Genomic DNA, 18,171 nt, shown 5'->3' with positions numbered 1-18,171 from the left:
TAATCCATTGTCTTTCTTGTCTCGGCTAAAGAGCCGATTCCAGACCTCTGTTCTTAATCCAATTAAGTCTAAAAACACAGCCTTCATTAAGAAAACTCATCAATCTTCCATCCTCAGTTATTCAAAGCGCTCATGTGTAAGCCCACTAAGGAGCTGGTGCGCAAACTGGCCTCGTCAGGAAAAGAGTCGGTAGAATCCTTGGGTGCACCTCTTAGGTTCAAAAGGATGGTGAAACCTCTTATTAGAGGGCAGCCCACTGGATTCTTCAGCGATAGTGATGAGCAGCCACGCAAAGGTCCTACACTCGCCTCACTTAATGCTAGCAATAGAAGCTTGCGCGAAAGCATTAGAAAGGCCAATGATCGTCTCGCTGAGAGTCTTTTGAAAATCAAAGACTTCGGTGATGAGAGCAATGAGCTTCGCGGCGGCTTTGGAGAAAAGGTTTCTAGTGTGGCAAAGGCAGCGGAGTAGCACATGTTCTAGATCAACCTTTCTAGGCCACTCCCGCCACAATAATCAGGCTCATGATTGTCTTCTTAAGTTTTTCATTCCAAACATTTTTTTTATTTTTATCATGTAATGCGCCTATCTTTTGATAATTGAATAAAGTTATTATTAGAAATATTTTGTTGCACTTGTTTTCTTGTTCTTTTTGTTGTCATAATAAAAATAGGAAAGAAAACAAGTGTGGGGGAGGAACCACACTCATCTCTGACTCAGTTGCACAAATGATGGCTAAAAATCAAACTCGGTTTGTGCAACTTTCACTCTCTTACTCCATATTTAATAAAAGCTTTAAAAATGAATAAATTTTTAAAAAATGAACTAAAAAGAAATGCTCCATCTCCATATCTTCCTATGATTAAGAAAGTTTGCATATTTTTTATTCCTTGCTAATATCCCTAAAAACTTGTGAACACTTATCATAGGAAACCCATTTTATCTAAGTAATTGACGAATGAGATATAGTAGGATTATATGACACTTACTCATTCTTGCAAAGTACTTGGGGTTTATTTTACAAAACAAAATTCAAAATAGCATGTTCCTTGAATGACATTCAAATACCTTCCAAGGCCATATATGATCATACATGACAAAACCTTCCACATATGCCTCTTACTTTGTATTGAGTTTGGTCAAGTTCTGTGACCCCTGTTGATAGATGTTTCATGCTCCCAAGGTCAAAACTCACGTACACACCACAAATAAACAACTATTCCTACACTGGGAATATCCTAAAACATGTTTTCCATCACTAGCAAATAAATACTCCATTCTCTAAAAATATGATCTCCCTAGCATATCAAGAGACAAAAAGGCTATGCAAAAAGTATTGAAAAAAAGAAATGGGACAACCCAAAGTATAGAAAAAAATATAGGAACATATGAAGGTCCCAGAAACATTGAAAAAAATGAATGAGCACATGAAGGCTCATAAGAAAAAAATAAGCTAGCCATGTTCTCGAAAAAGCTAGAGATCAAATCAAACCAAGGAGTATATTTCCACCAATTCCACACACTCGCACAGTTTTTGATCTAAGAGTATGACGCTTCTCTCCGGTGAGGTCTAGGATTTGACTTTACAACATATGCAATGTAAGTGTGCCACAACTTTTTTCATTCCTACCCAAAAACTCCACATAAGCTCTTAGAAGTAGGATGATCAAAGAGAAGGCAAACTTGCAAAATATGCCTTGGTGAGGGACCACTTACAAATCTGAGCGACTTGAGAGAATCATTCAAGGAACAAAAGCTATCTTATTGTTTTCAAAACCATACAAAAACCCAAGTTTCTGAGCAGGAATAGAGTGAGAAGATTTGAATCCAAGCTGTTCCATTTTTCAATTACCCAAGATATTTTGGTAGACACGTGTAAGTTCATAGGTTAAGGTGAAGCTTGGAATAACTTGTTCATAGGTTAAGGTGAAGCTTGGAATAACTTGTATGTAGATTTTTAGATTAAGGAGATGAACCCGCTTAGTCCTTAGAACTTTACTCGAGGACGAGCAAAGGACTAAGTGTGGGGGAGCTTGTTGGCAATGCTTAACTCGCAATTCTACCGCCAACATTTAAGCAAAATAAAACAAATGTCAAGGCCAAAACTTAGAATTAGGGTTTATAACTCATATTTTCTATGAGTTTTGGTATATATATGTTTTGCAGGACAAAACTATGAAATACACATCAAAATACGCAATCAGGGAAAACGCAAAGCCTGTTCAGGCCAAGGAAGCACAAGGCAGCCCTTCCAACTACAATTCTGGGCAGAACACCAGCGTAAAAACGGCCCAAGCCCACTTAGGAACCGACCACACGAAGGCGGTTGCGAGGCGGGCCAGCCCTAGTACGACTGCACCCCTAGTGCGGGCACACCGACCCTAGCTCCACTCGACCCTACCTTGCGCAGGCGGTTCATTCAATACGCCAGGAGGGCAGTTGCATGGGTGCTTTCCTAAAATATCACACTAAACCGACCTTCTCAAGCTATAAAAGGAGGCCCCCTCTTTGCATTCAAAATCATACACATTGGAAGAGAAGAAGAGCAAGCCACATTTTAGCTTCTAGCTTGACTAGAGAAGGGAGTGACTGAGGAAGAGTTAGAGGAGTAGCGGAGTAGCGGCTCCCTCTACTTCTTGTACTCGGCAAGCCTTATACATCAGGTGGATAGAGTACCGGACTTGTCGGCCCTCCTCTACACTTGTACGTCTACGATCGTCTTACTACTTGGAGTAAGAAGTTCGTGTTCAACTTCGATATTGATTTCTTAAGCAAGTTATCGTTGTTACTACTTACTTGCGGGTTCGTCGTTCGTCCTCATGGTAGGTGCTCTAGTAGAGGACTCCTGATAAAGACGGAAGTTCCTGGCCAACGCTAGAGTAGTGACTGATAGCGTAGATGTGGTGTCTAAGCTAGAAGTTACCTTTGTTTGCCTCGTATCATCTGGTTGAGGGATAGGCAGCAGATGGTGATAGCCTTGTCTGTCCTTCGTAATTCCTCATGTTCGGATACGACGTAGAGCTGTAGGCCGACATCACTTGGCAAACCAAGTGTGGTTTGGTGCTCGAAGTGAGTCTGTAGTAGCAAAGTTATCTTCACTTAAGGTTTCTACACTTAGAAGAACTTCACCACCCGAGTTACTCTTCGTTTTATCTTTTGGGAGAACTAGCTAAGCGACTACTTACACATCTATTTCTTTGGGAAAATACGATACCCTGAATACTTTTAGGTAAAATGCTACAACGGTGTATCTGTGTGCTTGCGGATTTCCTCTTCTTACGCTAAGAAACACCAACAGCGGGTTTCCCTAACGTAACTAACCACGCATCGAAAGACGAACCATCAAGACCGATGCTTCAACTTACCCAGATAATATGCAACCGACATAAGTCAATCTTGATAGACTGAGCCAATTTAATCTCCTACATCTAAAAGGAAAAAAAGAAAGAGAGTAAGACATCGTTTCGTGCGACAACGGTGGCTCCGTTGGTCCGCCCCTCCCGTTGCGACCGCGCGCCGTAATCTTCTAAAAGGAAACCCCCTGCGATCCTCGCTCCTCCTCGATCCGCGTCCTCGCACAGTCATCCTCGCTCCTCCCCGATCCGCGTCCTCGCACAGTCATCCTCGCTCCTCCCCGATCCGCGTCCTCGCCCCGCACCGATCCGCCCTGCCCCATCGACCTCGCCGTTTGTGCCCGCACCGTCGACCTCTGAACGAGCGAACTCCCCCGCTCCATCGCTCCCCCGGAGATTTTACACGGCGCCGACATGTGGGGCCACTTTCCCCAGCGCTAGCATGTGAAGTCGCGAAAGCCCTCGCGCCGCTCAGATCCAGCAAGGGCAGGAGAAGGGATCGATGTCCTCTGAAGCCGTATGGTTGGGCTCCTCGTCAGCAACAGGAAGGAGATGAAGGTTGGTTTTCTTTTTTGTTGCGGTGTCCTATTTGGAACTTTCCAGCACTGAATTTCACGGAGCTCTGATCGTTTCCCCGTCCGTCTCACCGCAGTCGATTTCGTGCGGCCTGCAGGCTTCTGGGAAGGACAGCCCCAATGGCGTGTTGCAGGTCAGTCCGCTGTCGTCATTGTCGTCGGAGCATCTGCCTGCTGATCCGGTAGATCTAGGTGCTCAACCTCAACGTCGAAGGCCTATTGGTTTCTTTTCTTGATCATGGTAATTATTTTCCTTAATTTCAATCTACGTATTAATGTGCCTTAACTGGACTGATGAATGAATGGCACTAACAGTTTGCTGCTCCTACTTTATTTTGCTTCGTCATATGCACTGGTGAGACGCAGCAACACTCTGCTAGCTAGCTATTCGTTAATTTGGTTTTGAGAAAGATAAACTGGCAGCAGAGATGATATGTTCCATGTGCATATTTCCTGGGAAGAGTTCTTCAAAGGATCATGTGATTCATTGTTTCCCAACTGATATCTGGAAGATTTGATGAAATTGCAGATCAAGCAATGGTTTTTTTCTCAACATGTGAAATACTTCTTGGGTTGGGAAATAACAGTTTGGTCATCAGGGCTTGGGTTGGGAAATAATAGTTTGGTTTGGAAAATTAACTGGTACAAATCAGGTTAGTAAACTTTTTTTGTAAATAACATATTGGTTCAGAAAATTGGTTGCGTATCTCCAGTTTCCTTTGTTTTGTTGTAGCACAAAGCAGATCTGTGTCTTAATCTTAGGGGTGGCATTAGCGAAAGTCAATTGTGAATTGTTGCAGGATCAGATAGCATAATAGGAGAGATGCTTGAGACCATAGAGTACACTTACAATAAAGAAACAACATTTCAAGGAGAGTTCTTATTGACTGAGGCATTTGGCATATGGGGTGATACGAACCATTACATATATATGCTCCTTTCTTGTATTCTTCATGCACTGAGGCGCTTTGGCATATGCAATGATGGCCTACTTTTACCTACCAACAATCATGTATTGGTTCCTGCACTTCACTGCTACCTAGAAAAATTGGTTGTTGTTCAGGTTTTATGCTTTTTTGTGACTGCTATACTATGCCCCTATGCTTTGACAAACCTTGGTTCTCATATCTTGTCGTTTAACCTATGCTTACTATTACTTATTTCCTCTAATGCATTTTAACAAGGCTAAAAAAATAGGACGAAGCCTTTTCAGCTTAGCATAGGCATGGTGGTTTCCCCGTTGCTGCAATTACCTTGCTTTTCATCTTATCACCACTATATTTCCATCTGTGCACATTTAGGCCTCCCAGTTTTGCCTTCCATAGTTGTTGCTGCAATTACCTGGATTTCCATCTTATCACAAGCATATTTGCATCCGTGCACATTTAGGCCTCGCAGTTTTACTTTGATTTACCTTCCATGCTTATATTTGTTTATTTTCCATTGTTTTCCCATTGCTCATGATGATTTGGTGCTTCAGTATTTTTTTCAAGTGCGAGGTCCTCAGTACCGTTGGAAGGCCAGCTAAATTAGGAAGTGACAAGAATCTTTCTCCCATTCAGTCCATCTCAGATTTTAAGTTGTAAGTTTACCTTATATTGTACTGAAGATGGTGTGTGTTTGAAAACTTGGTTATCTGGGTTTTATCTTGCAACACATTGAATGATTAGTTCATAGAATATATTCGGTGGTAACACAATTTTTTTTAAAAAAATTCTAAATTATCGAGTGTGTGCTATGTTTTCCTTTTTTTTCAGGTGACAAGGTGTCCAGTTCCTGCAACGGCCAGAGCCACAGGCCTTCAGCTAGATTTCTCCTTATAAACCTTCTAATCCTAGGTGATTGATATTCCTCCTCGATCCACTAATATTTTGCTTATTTCGTAACCTACCTATAAACTATGCTATTCGCCTGCCACTATGTCATAGATAAAGATGCACACTTGGGACGCAGCTTCATCCGCAATCTAATTCATCCAGTTTTCAGAAGAATTTTGCCTCTGCTATTCAGCGAGCCAACAGGTCAGCCAAACAACCACGTGTTCAGAATTTCCCTACAATCTTATAGGTAATGATCTGATAGAAACCTGACTTACCTCTTACCCTGTCACAAGTCCCACTTGCGCTTGGGAAAAAGGAACTCTACTAGGAGACCAAACTGTATTTAATTTTTTTTCTTTTTGATTCATTTCGTTTCATTTTCTAATCCACTATTCTGTCCCGGCTGTACCTAGACTTTTTGCGCACCTCAACACATTTGGCATGAACATACCGGATGTTGTTTGCTATCTCAGTATTAACTTGCTATCGTAGGTTAATGAAATGACTCATTCTATATGAAAGAAAGATGGCGCGCAGACTTAAGACAATTCCAGTTTCCAGTTAAGGCCCCGTTTAGATGCATCCCAAAACCCAAAAATTTTTGCGCAGTACCCGTCACATCGAATCTTGCGGCGCATGCATGGAGTACTAAATGTAGACGAAAAAAAAACTAATTGCACAGTTGGGTGAGAAATCGCGAGACGAAACTTTCGAACCTAATTAGTCCATAATTAGACACTAATTACCAAATAAAAACGAAAGTGCTACAGTAGCCAAAATTCAAAAATTTTTGGATCTAAACGGGGCCTAAATAAATAATCACTAGCTATTCCAAACTTTTTCCCATTTAAATTATGCTAACAGTTAATCAGAATATTACGTTCTGTAAAGCAAAATCAGTGTGCACGAAATTTAGATATATTTGGATCACAACCTTTCCATTTCTGCTACTGCAGGTTGTTGCTGTTTTGTTTCATACTATATCCATATATCACATAAAATGAATTGGATGCGGAGACAGAGATAATACATGTGCCTAATGATTTGTTTCGCCCCTTCCATAGTTTTGTGTTACGATGATTCGTCATACACTTCTATCCCTAATTGCTAATATAATCTGAACTAATACTTCATGATATCTCCTTCCAATTTGCTATTCGTTCACAGAATAGTGATCTATTGTAGTGATTACATGGCACCTGTAAGCTCGCACTACAGTTGTGTGGCTGCTAAATATCTATTCTGATTTTTTGATTTAGTGCAAGCCTTATTCTTATGTGTTGGCATTTGATGCAAGAACAACAGTATCCAACAACCAATGGTGTGCTATGCAGGTTTCAGATTCCTAAACATAGATTGAATCTATGTCAATGCATATTTATTTAGCTTCTCTTCAAAATCCCCACTACAGCCAGATTATGTGTTCCATGGTCTACCTTTGCAGTTTCAATAGTTCCTACTGTAGTTTTAGTAGCTAATGCCCAGTTTATTAGTTCCTAATCTGAATACATACTTTTCTGTACCTAATGCGCTCTTTAGTCACATGTCTGGATAACACATTGTATATGATTGTCTTATTCAACTCTTTGCTTAGATAATGGAGGACTAAACAAAATAACTACCGACACTGATGACTGCCAATTTGTACTAAAGGAACTGTTCTGATAATTGATGTTACCTGAATGAGAGACCATGGTAGAAACTCTGAAACATAGTGAAACTTTCAGTAGTCACTTGGTTGGTCCTGATGATTTTTTAGTAGCTTGGCCCTGCAGTTGTAGGCACTTTACTATTCTTCTTGAGTGTTTGGCATATATTGTAAATAAATTGGTGGATGCACAGGTTGATAGTATGCTTTTCTTAGCAATGTGCCATTCCACATTTTATGAATTTATACATGACGTGTACTATGAAAATGTGAACATGCTATCTTGCAAGGATAATTGTGAATACAGTTTGAAATCAGGATTCATTTTTCATATGTGCACTTTGAATACATTGATGGCAATCTATGTGGCCTATTGGTCTTGGTGATCCGTTCATGACCATCTTTTTCATTGTGCATACTCCAACTTTATTCGTAGTGTTATTCAGTTCGTTCAAGTTGCATATTATCAACTTATTTAACTTTTTTTGGCAATAATGAGATTTATTGGGCATATTATTTCACAGGCACAACATTGCTAAAAGTGACAGGTAGTGTTATGGACACGCTAAGGCCAACCGGTGATCGGATACCTTTGGGGGATCTTACAAATACAACACATGGAGGTAAATAAACTTTTAAGATATCTCTACATATTCTATGTTCATATGTTTGCAACTCACAAAAATTTATTGAAGGGAATTATACGCGACCTAGTGAGCAGAAGAGGCAGAGGGATAGAGAACGATATGCAATAATGTCTGATGAAAAGAGGAGTGAAAGAAACAAGAAACGCCGTGAGAGGTATAAGATGAATAACCAAGGTCGTGTTGATCCCCATAACAATGAGACTGTTCATTCAACAGGTGTGGTGTTGCTGAGTGTCAATTTAAAAGTCATATGTGTTATAATTAATAACAATTTATTTATACTATGTTCAAACTTGCAGATGGGAATACAACAAATGTAACGGATGAAAATAGTGACAAACTCCATATGCACTCAACCAACAGTAATGGCGCCAATGAATTATCAGGTTACTTATTCTGCTAATAAAAGTATTTATTGGTGCGGCGACTGCAATTAACATGTTGACATAGTTTGCTTATTGTATGGATTAATTAATAACAATCAACTATGTTTGAACTTGCAGACGGGAATACAACAAATGAAATGGATGAAAACAGCGACTGGCTCCATAGGCAATCAACTTACAGTAATGGCTTGAAACAATTATCATGTTACTTATTAGCAGAATAAAAGTATTTATTAGTGTGGCAACCGTAAGTGACATAGTTTGCTTATGGAATGGTTCAATTTGTATTGTATGGTTATATTTGTAGACGGTCTGGTACCTTTAATCAACATTGGTTGCACTGGTTACGTGGATGACATTGAAACAGGTACACTTTTGTATCTATTGCTTGGAATTCTGATGAATCGTGCCTGTGTTTGTTTATTCCGATTGTGATTAGACATCATCCTAATGTGCATTGATTAAAGTGACATTCCATGATATATAGGTTCCAGATATGCACCTAGTTCCATCAATCGGCTTGTCATGTGTCTAAATGAGCGTAAGCGTGATCGTGATAGAGCACGATACGCTGAAATGTCTACTGAACAAATGACGCTATAGAATAAGAGACGACATGAATTGTATGCAACAAAAAATACACCAAAAAATACAAGAATGATGCTACAACTGACTCCAAAGGAGACTGCCCAGCCAACAGGTGTGCAAATAATATTGATTTCTCCATAGCAATATCTTATCGTGGTGTTGTAGGTTTTTTAGACGGTGTTGTCCCTTTAACCATTGGAGCACCTAATGATATTGACGACAGTTTAACGGAGACGGATATCGACACTTTTCAAGAAATGGGTATGCCTTTATAGAATAGTGGCTTTGTTTTTAATTACAAAAAGAGTTTGAACACCATCGTAAGTTGACACTGTTGCGTAAATTCATTATCATATAATTTCAATTATTGTGTGTTATTCATTGATTAAACATTGAGACCGAACATTTTTATTAATATATAGGTGCTGTAAATGCATCCCCTTCCATCGACAAATTTGTCATATATCCAAAAGAGCGTGAGCGTGAGCTAGATAGAGCACGAAGGGCTGCAATGTCTCCTGAACAAAAGGCGCAAATAAACAAGAGGCGACGTGAGTTGTATGCGGCAAAAAATACTGTAAGGAAACTGTAAATGACTCCACAAGAGAAGAAGTTGAAACAAAAAGAGATCAACAAAAAATACAATACGATGGTGAGAGAACGCCAAGCCAACAATCTGCATCCGGACTCAATCGCCATGGAGAGCCCTCACTTTAACCCTCAGCTTATTTTCCTTTCTTCACCTGAATCGCCTGAAGCGCCTTCACACGATATGGAAATACCCGAATTGAGGGGCACGCCTGTTGACATCGCGCCATCTGTAGTTCATAATCCAGAAGTCCAGACCCCTAAATTGGCTACAGCATAGACCATACATAGGCAGCGAGTGACCACTGGAGAGAGAAATGCCCTTCTATCTCGTCGCAATTGGGCTTTTGAAGCAAACATTGGAAGAAGGGCCAGAGGGTGTGCAGATGGAAAGTGTAATGATTCAAACGACCCAACTCAACCGAGTGTGGTTTACAACGGTAATTAGCCTTGATCACTATATATTGTTGATACTTTCACCTTCGCTCTTCTATTCCAAAAACTCATAACTTTTCTAACTACTGGTGGTGTCACCTAGGAACCTCCAATTCCACCACCTAATAATTGCACAGGTACACAGACACAAACATCTATAGTTGATGGTACCTCTTCAATGCCTTGAAACGGTGCATAAGCTCATATGCCAGACTATGGTTGAGGATGGTATTTTCTTCATTAAATTTATCCCTTTTTTGTATGCCATTATGTTTCTCTCATCATATATATGGCCATGTTGCACAGACTATGACAAGGATGTCATATTTGAGGAGGACGAGGAAGAGGATGAGGCATACTTTTTTGCCGAACAAGGTACATCACGTAATAGTCAAAACATTCTTTCACAAACTTTATTTCAACGCGTAACACAACAACATTTTGTTAGAAGACGACGAGCAGGGAGCCGACGTCGAGCACAATCTTGACACACATGAGCAAGACAATAGTGAGCCTGATGTCCCGGATCCATACGACAAGGTTTACGCTAATGTCCCGTTAGAGTCGTGCATGCTACCATTGGTGCCAAACTACGAGCACTGCAATGCAAAGAAATTTGAGGGTGAACCGCCCGGATTCTGTTGTCGGGGTGGAAAGATTCATCTTTCAACTCATGAGACACCACCAGAGCTCATGAGGTTGTGGTGAAGCTCGGATGCTGATGCTAGGCACTTTCGTGCAAACATCAGATATTTTAACGGCCACTTCTCTTTTATTTCTCTATACTGCCACCTAGATCGTGTGACCACTAACATGCGAATCTATGGTGTCTACACGTTCCGTGCCCATAGCCAGATTTACCATAACATATGCTCATTTGGTAAAGAGGAGGGTGTCAAAAAGAGACACCTCGAGCTTTATTTTTACGACGACGATCCGTCCCTCGAGCATCGGATGAGCAAGTGCCATGAGCAATGCGCCCAAAAAGACAAAGAAGTTATAGAGCAATTGGTTAGTATCTTTAATAGGAATCCCTACTCTCAGCAACTAAGGCGTATGGGACACGTTGAAAATCTAGAGGATTACCGAGTCGAGTTGAACCTTGACTAGTGGCTTGACCAAAGAACATATAACGTGCCATTGACATCAGAGGTGGCCACCGTCTGGGTTGAGGGGAGTGAGCGTCATGACCAATTCGAGCATAGTGTTCACCTGCAAGGGAAGGATCGGTCTATACACGGTATCCGCTCATATAATGCATGCTATGACCCACTGTCATACCTGCTGTTCTTTCCAATGGGTGAGCTTGGGTGGCACAACTGCATTCCAAAAGTGGGTGTGACTATGGCTCAAGTTGAGCGAGCTCAAGCAATCCACAAAAAGCGTGCTGAGAATGGTGATGATGATGATGGAGGTAACTTGAACTCTTTTCAATAATGCAATATAAACTCTTTTCTGTTAATGCATGATACTAATTCGAACAATGTCTCCCTATAGAACCTGTTTTGAATACAAGTGTCTCCGTGCGCGACTACTACTGCTATAAGTTCTAGATGCGGCCAGGGATATTTAATCCAATACTCTATGGCCGACGTCTTTTTTAGCAGTTCGCCGTTGACACCTACATCAAGATTGAGAGCTCGCGTTTAGACTACATGAGGAACAATCAGGATACTTTGAGGGCTGACCTATACCAAGGCCTAGTGGACAACATGTATTCGGGTGAAGGATCTACTGAGAATGTCGGAAGGCGTACTGTCATGTCTTCATCATTCATCGGAGGACCCCGTGATATGAGGCGCCGATACATGGATGCAATGGCTCTGGTGCGAAAGTATGGTAAACCTGATATCTTCCTCATAATGACGTGCAACCCTAACTGGGATGAGATCAAGAATGAACTTTATCCAGGCCAGACACCACAGGACTACCCAGATCTTGTCACACGGGTCTTCAGAGCAAAGTTAGAGGCGATGAGGAAAATGTTGATGGAGAAAGACATACTTGCAAAGGTGAAGGCCTACGTATATGTAGTAGAGTTCTAGAAGAGGGGCTTGCCGCATGCACACTTCTTGCTGATAATGGAACGGAAGTACAAGCTCACATGTCCTGAGCAATATGACATGATTATCAGTGCAGAGCTACCAAACAAGAAGTACCCTGAGCTCTACAAGATGGTGACGAAGCATATGATGCATGGTCCCTGCGGGACGCTAAATCCATATTGTCCGTGCACGGTAGGCCACGGATCATGCAAGAACCATTACCCGCACCCATTCTATGAGGCAACGTCACAAGGAAAGGATTCGTACCCCATCTATCGGCGACGCAATGATGGCCGCACGCTAAAAGTTTGAGGCCATTTCCTGGACAATCAATGGGTCATGCCTTACAACCCTTGCCTTCTACGTACCTTCAACTGCCATATCAATGTTGAGGCCCGTGGGAGCATTAAATCAGTAAAGTATCTATTCGAATACATATACAAGGGACATGATAGGGCATCGGTGGTGATGAGGGAGACCGACAAAGCAGACGAGAAAGGGAACATTGATGAGATCAAGCAGTATAGAGATGCCCGGTGGGTGACGCCTCCAAAAGAACTATGGAGGATATATGGCTTTGACTTGAGCAAGAACCATCCACCAGTACAGTAGCTGTAGCTTCATCTACCCGACATGCACATGGTGGCATTTCATAAACGGGATAAGATCGAACGGATCATTAATAGGCCAGGTGTAGAAGAGTCAATGCTGACAGCATACTTCGATGCAAACAGGCATCATGAGGAAGCCTGTGGAATCTTGTATCGGGACTTCTCAGAGCATTTTACCTGGCAGTCCGATGGTAAATTTTGGCAGAAAAGGAAAAACTCCGTTTTTCAAGTTGGAAGAGTCATCTCGGCTCATCCTGCTGAGGGAGAACATTACTTTCTTCATGTTCTCTTGAACAATGTTGCTGGTGCTACCTCATACGAACATCTGAGGACAGTTGATGGCGTGCTACTACCTTCGTTCCATGAAGCTATAGAAAGGAGGGGTCTAATCGAAGAAGATAATACACTGGATGAATGTCTAACTAAAGCTACTTTATTCTAGATGCCTTCCTCTTTGCAGAGGCTATTTGCAACAATATTGGTATTCTGCGAGCCGCATGATGTGATGGGGTTGTGGAAAAAACACTACGATGCAATGTCAGAGGACTACAGCCACAATCATCCATCCCTAGATCTAGTAGAACAAATGGTTTGGTAGACATTAGAAACATGCTGCAGTCTATGGGGAAGGACATAAGGTCATTTCCTCTTCTAGATATTGATCACTCATACAACAATGCTAGCCATATTCCTCATGAGATATTTGAGGAAGCTAGCGTCGAGCAGAATCCCAAAGATGTGCTATTGTGCGACTCACTCAATGCCGAGCAAAGGTCTACCTATGATGAGATAATGGCCACTGTCTGCTGCAAACAAGGCGGGTTGTTCTTTGTGGATGGACCTGGTGGGACAGGAAAGACATTTTTGTATAGAGCACTTCTCGCAAAACTACGCAGCTAGGACAAGCTTGCCATGGCTACAACTACATCTGGAGTCACAGCAGCCATAATGCCAGGTGGGAGGATGGCCCACTCATGTTTCAAGATACCCCTAACTCTTCAAGAGGGCGGTTGCTGTAGCTTCACGAAACAGAGTGGTACTGCCAAGTTACTACAGCAAGCAGCTCTCATAATTTGGGACGAGGCATCTATGACAAAGAGGCAAAATGTGGAAGCACTAGACAATAGCCTACAGGATATAATGGGCCGGTCAAACCTACCGTTTGGTGAAAAGACTGTTATCCTTGGTGGGGATTTTAGACAGGTCCTCCCTGTTGTGCGAAAAGGATCCAGAGCTCAAATAGTCGGTGCTTCTCTACGAAGGTCGTATCTTTGGGAATCCATGCGCCACCTAAAGCTCATCCGCAACATGAGGGCTCAGAGTGACCCATGGTTTGCAGATTATCTGTTGCGCATTGGTGGTGGAACGGAAGAGGATAACGGAGATGGCAATGTACGTATTCCAGACGAGATATGTGTCCCGTACTCTGGCGATGCTGAGAAAGATCATACAATGATCGACATCATCTTTCTAGATCTAAATGCAAACATGACGGACAAAGACTACATCACCACTAGAGTGATTTTATCTATATGTAACGATTGGGTGGACATGATCAATATGAAAATGATTGATATGTTCTAGGGCGACGAGACGGTGTATCATAGTTTTGACTCCACGGTAGATGATCCACATAACTACTATCCATCGGAGTTCCTTAACAGTTTGACCCCCAACGGGCTGCCTCCACACGTCTTGAAGCTCAAGCTCGGGTGTCCTGTCATATTGCTTAGGAATATTGACCCTGCCAATGGGCTATGCAACGGTACAAGGCTAGTGGTGTGGGGGTTCCGAAGAAATACAATCGACGTAGAAATCGTGGTGGGGCAGCATGCTGGGAAGCGGGTATTCCTTCCTCGAATACCGCTATGCCTGTCTGATGATGAGATGTTCCCGTTCCAGTTTAAGAGGAAGCAGTTTCCTATCAAGCTGAGCTTTGCCATGACGGTCAACAAGTCACAGGGACAAACTATCCTGAACATGGGTGTGTACCTACCCGCACCCGTGTTCTCTCACGGTCAGTTGTATGTTGCGATGTCTAGAGCCACGTCAAGAACCAATATTAAGATCTTGGCCCTTCCGCCTGATGTGGAGGCACAAGAGGAGGAGGCCAAAAAGATAGAGAAGAAAAATGCTAAAAAGAATGCTGAGGGGAAAAAATAAGAATGCATCAAATAAAAAAGATAAGGATAAGAAGACCCCAATAGCGGATGGAACTTTCATGAAGAATGTTGTATTTAAGGAGGTTATAACGCCATAGGCGAGGTAACACAACATTACTATCGCATACAATGCTTTTTTTCCATTCAATTTATATTGTACAAATAATATCTCACTAATACCATATTTATTGCTGTTGCTAGGTATTTTTAAATGGTTTATCAGACTCTACACGGAGATGTTGTATATACACTTGTGTGATGGCATAATGAAAATTGAACATGTGTTATATTATTGTTATAAAAATGACACTTTGAATGTTTTGTTCATAATATTTCGTTTTGTAACCATTCATAACTATTACACGTGTATGTTCTCAAAACCATGAGTTTTGTCGACTTTCCCCACTTTTCTCATGTGCCAATGTGGGATCAACCAAATTAGCACCTACATAATTACAAACATAAATTACTTGAATAAAACTAACGAAGCAAGTTAGCGATAATAATGAACAATAGTGCTAAACAACACCATACCAGTGGTCGTGGGATGGCACGATCGTAGTGGCGTTGGTTTCTCGCATTCAGGAGGATAGCTCCTTTGTATTTCCCTTTGTTGCACCAGGGTCATTAGTTTGTGAGCACGAAAGAAATGGATATCGGAGATTTCTTCCTACCAATATAAAACATTATCTTAGACGCATCACAGAAAGGTCTATAAAGTAGAGTTTGTGAGCCTACGACGCCGCGCACTCCGTGACTGTGTTAAATTCATAAACTTTGCTTTTTGGATTAAATATCACTTTAACGTTGGTATTTTATTTTTACAGTATTATTATCTTATCGTGTGATCCGTGTATTTTTAGTACAAAATGTTAGCTATCCCATAGCAACGCACGGGCACGCTACCTAGTCCATCATAAGCACATGTTTACTATAGCAACACATTGTCAAATCATTGACTAATTAGGTTTAATAGATTCATCTCACAAATTAGTCTCCATCTGTGCAATTAGTTTTTGTGTCCAAACATCCGATGTGACAACATGTTTGAATTATGTTTAACACTCCTTGGATTGAACTCCTTATTATTCAATATGAAACATACTGTACCCAACATGTATGTGTCACGGACAATGCGGCTATAAAGAATTACATTATATGCAAAGCAAAGACAACGTTGATGCCAAAGGAAGCAAAACACTCATTTTAATTTCTAAAGTATGAATTGAGCGAAGAGCAATGACCGTATCATACTCCTATGAGTAAGCAGTTCATCACCATATATTAGGGGGAACAACATAGTCATTGGACACTCGTCCCACAATCTTGCTGCATGGACACCCAGATCATACGGCACACAAAGCATCAGAATTTGCCCAGTTTCATTCCACCATTAATGTAATAAGATAACATTGTCCTTGTTCTAGGTAAAAAATATATTTTTACAAATGGCAGGGAGGACAAAATCACAACCAATCTACTCTTCATCAAGAGCAGAATGGAGGATGTGATCCACATTCACTGTAGCAATGATTGCATCACCGGTGGCACCAAAGTCAGCCACCAATGACGCAATCCTCCTTGAGCACGATAGTGGTGGTGGCAGGAATCTTGGGTCCACTTCACGCAAGTCCACCGCATCGTTAGACCGCAGCTGGGCGATAGCCAGAGCTATGGTGGCCTCCACCCAAACGCTGAGCGAGACCACACCCGCAATAAACGTAGGATGTGCGTGGAGGCACTCCTGGACCTTTGTTGGAGTAACCAGCTCCGCCACAGGGGACACTGCATTGCAAACAACAATGGCCACCCCACGGAGGGTTTCAAGGTCATGGTTCCATTGTTCAAAGAGACCCGCCAGTACTTGGTGTCTCTCCTTAGCAACGCGGAGGTCACGGCGAGCAGTCGCCGCATCGAGAAGATGTCACCCCATGTTTTGGCGCTCCACGTCTAGTTGTTCTTGGACGGCTGGAAGATTGAAAGAAGAGCAGAAAGGTCAATGGTAGGATGCAATAGGATGTGGATTCAAATGCGATCGTAGCAGTAATTATTGGCAATCTCTGCCTACGCCGCAACCCTCTCCTAGTCAGCCTCTGCCACTGCCACGTCCATAGTCTCCAGGGATGACTGCAGGCGGTTCACTTCCACGTGCATCTCATGGATGGTGGCGCTGGCCTGGTTGAGCTGCATGACCAACATGCCGATGTCTTGTCCATCGCCTGAAGCATCACCAGCGGCGGTCGTGGGAGAAGGAACAATGGAGGGATGGCACGCCGAAGTGGCACCTGGTTCATGGGAGGCAAGGCGAGCAATTGGCGGCAGACTTGGTGAGGAGAAGTTGTCCCTATATAGCATAGGGCATCAGAGCAACTCGAATGAGTCAAAGGAGGAAAGACTAGCTTGCTGGATCAGGACACGAAGATGAGGACGGCTGGTCCTCGGCTCATCAGCTGACGATGACCTTGGGTACTTGCCGTTGGCCATTGATCTTGGCGAGATGGAGCACAGGATTAACAAGAGATCACAAAGGGGAAGGTGAGCCTGAGAGCTCGATATGTAATCGCCTCCTCCTTTTCTTCCGCTTTTCTAGCCGCAAAGTCTCGTTCAGTCGTCCAACTATCACAACGGGTGGAGTTATAGCCACACGCCTACGCAATGCCCCCCATGACTCCTAGTGGGTCTAGTTTCCTAAGCGGAACCATGCATCAAGAGGCGAGACATCAAGAACGATGCTACAACTTCACCCCAACGCTTATTCACCAAAGCAACGGCTAAGATCGCGCCCAACGTCCAAGATCAAGGTGCCATAGAGCACTGCATAGCTGGAGGATACGTAATAGGACCGTTTCATTTTGTCATGTAAATCTGAAGCAGGATGACACATGCACCAGATGACATGGAATACACATAAGGTCCTTGGAATCATACATATCCCATGTTGCAGCTTGCATGAGTTCCTTGGATTGAACTCCTGGGCAGTCTTAGTGGAGAGTTTCATAGCGTTGTTTCTAAAAATTCCACATCAAATAAAATGCAATGAAACTGGTTTCATTCTATACTTTCATTCTATAGTTTTAAAAACATTTAATTCCATGACTCGCACTGAGACTGGTCTTGTGCTGTACCCAACATGTATGAGTCAACGACAATGCGGCTATAAGAATTACGTTATGTGCAAAGCAAAGACAACGATGATACCAAAGGAAGCTAAACATTCAAGCAGTTCATCACCATATGTTAGGTGGACCAACATAGTCGTGGAACACTCGTCTCACAATCTCACCGTATGGAAACCCATAACATACGGTATCGA

The 18,171-nt window shown here is 42.2% G+C and overlaps 3 protein-coding genes and 1 pseudogene across 8 annotated transcripts; all 4 read left to right on the top strand.

The window, feature by feature from the left end:
* The first annotated feature begins 3,437 nt into the window (after nt 1–3,437).
* On the top strand, nt 3,438–8,833 carry LOC136520246 (uncharacterized). 6 transcript variants are annotated; one of them, XM_066513699.1, is made up of 9 exons: nt 3,438–3,911; nt 4,006–4,169; nt 5,409–5,510; nt 5,686–5,766; nt 5,857–5,949; nt 7,921–8,019; nt 8,092–8,259; nt 8,343–8,429; nt 8,547–8,833. In XM_066513699.1, the coding sequence occupies exons 6-9, from the start codon at nt 7,953–7,955 to the stop codon at nt 8,651–8,653; spliced, it is 429 nt and encodes a 142-aa protein (XP_066369796.1). In that variant the 5' UTR covers nt 3,438–3,911; nt 4,006–4,169; nt 5,409–5,510; nt 5,686–5,766; nt 5,857–5,949; nt 7,921–7,952; the 3' UTR covers nt 8,654–8,833. The 6 variants fall into 6 exon arrangements, with proteins under 6 accessions (XP_066369796.1, XP_066369795.1, XP_066369798.1 ...); XM_066513698.1 differs by having other exon boundaries at nt 4,295–5,510; XM_066513701.1 differs by having other exon boundaries at nt 4,006–4,581.
* Nucleotides 8,834–10,309: 1,476 nt separating this feature from the next.
* Nucleotides 10,310–11,593, top strand: LOC136523987 (uncharacterized; annotated as a pseudogene).
* Nucleotides 11,594–11,857: 264 nt separating this feature from the next.
* LOC136523986 (uncharacterized) lies at nt 11,858–12,697 on the top strand. Its single transcript, XM_066517481.1, has 2 exons — nt 11,858–12,064; nt 12,530–12,697. The coding sequence occupies exons 1-2, from the start codon at nt 11,858–11,860 to the stop codon at nt 12,695–12,697; spliced, it is 375 nt and encodes a 124-aa protein (XP_066373578.1).
* A 911-nt stretch (nt 12,698–13,608) lies between these two features.
* Nucleotides 13,609–14,859, top strand: LOC136523985 (uncharacterized). Its single transcript, XM_066517480.1, has 2 exons — nt 13,609–14,214; nt 14,281–14,859. Exons 1-2 carry the CDS (start codon nt 13,609–13,611, stop codon nt 14,857–14,859), a joined length of 1,185 nt encoding a protein of 394 aa, XP_066373577.1.
* Nucleotides 14,860–18,171: the final 3,312 nt, after the last annotated feature.

This window comes from Miscanthus floridulus, chromosome 18 (assembly GCF_019320115.1).
Source record: "Miscanthus floridulus cultivar M001 chromosome 18, ASM1932011v1, whole genome shotgun sequence".
In the NCBI taxonomy this organism is placed as follows: Eukaryota; Viridiplantae; Streptophyta; class Magnoliopsida; order Poales; family Poaceae; genus Miscanthus; species Miscanthus floridulus.
This window is presented reverse-complemented; position numbering and strand designations above follow the sequence as displayed.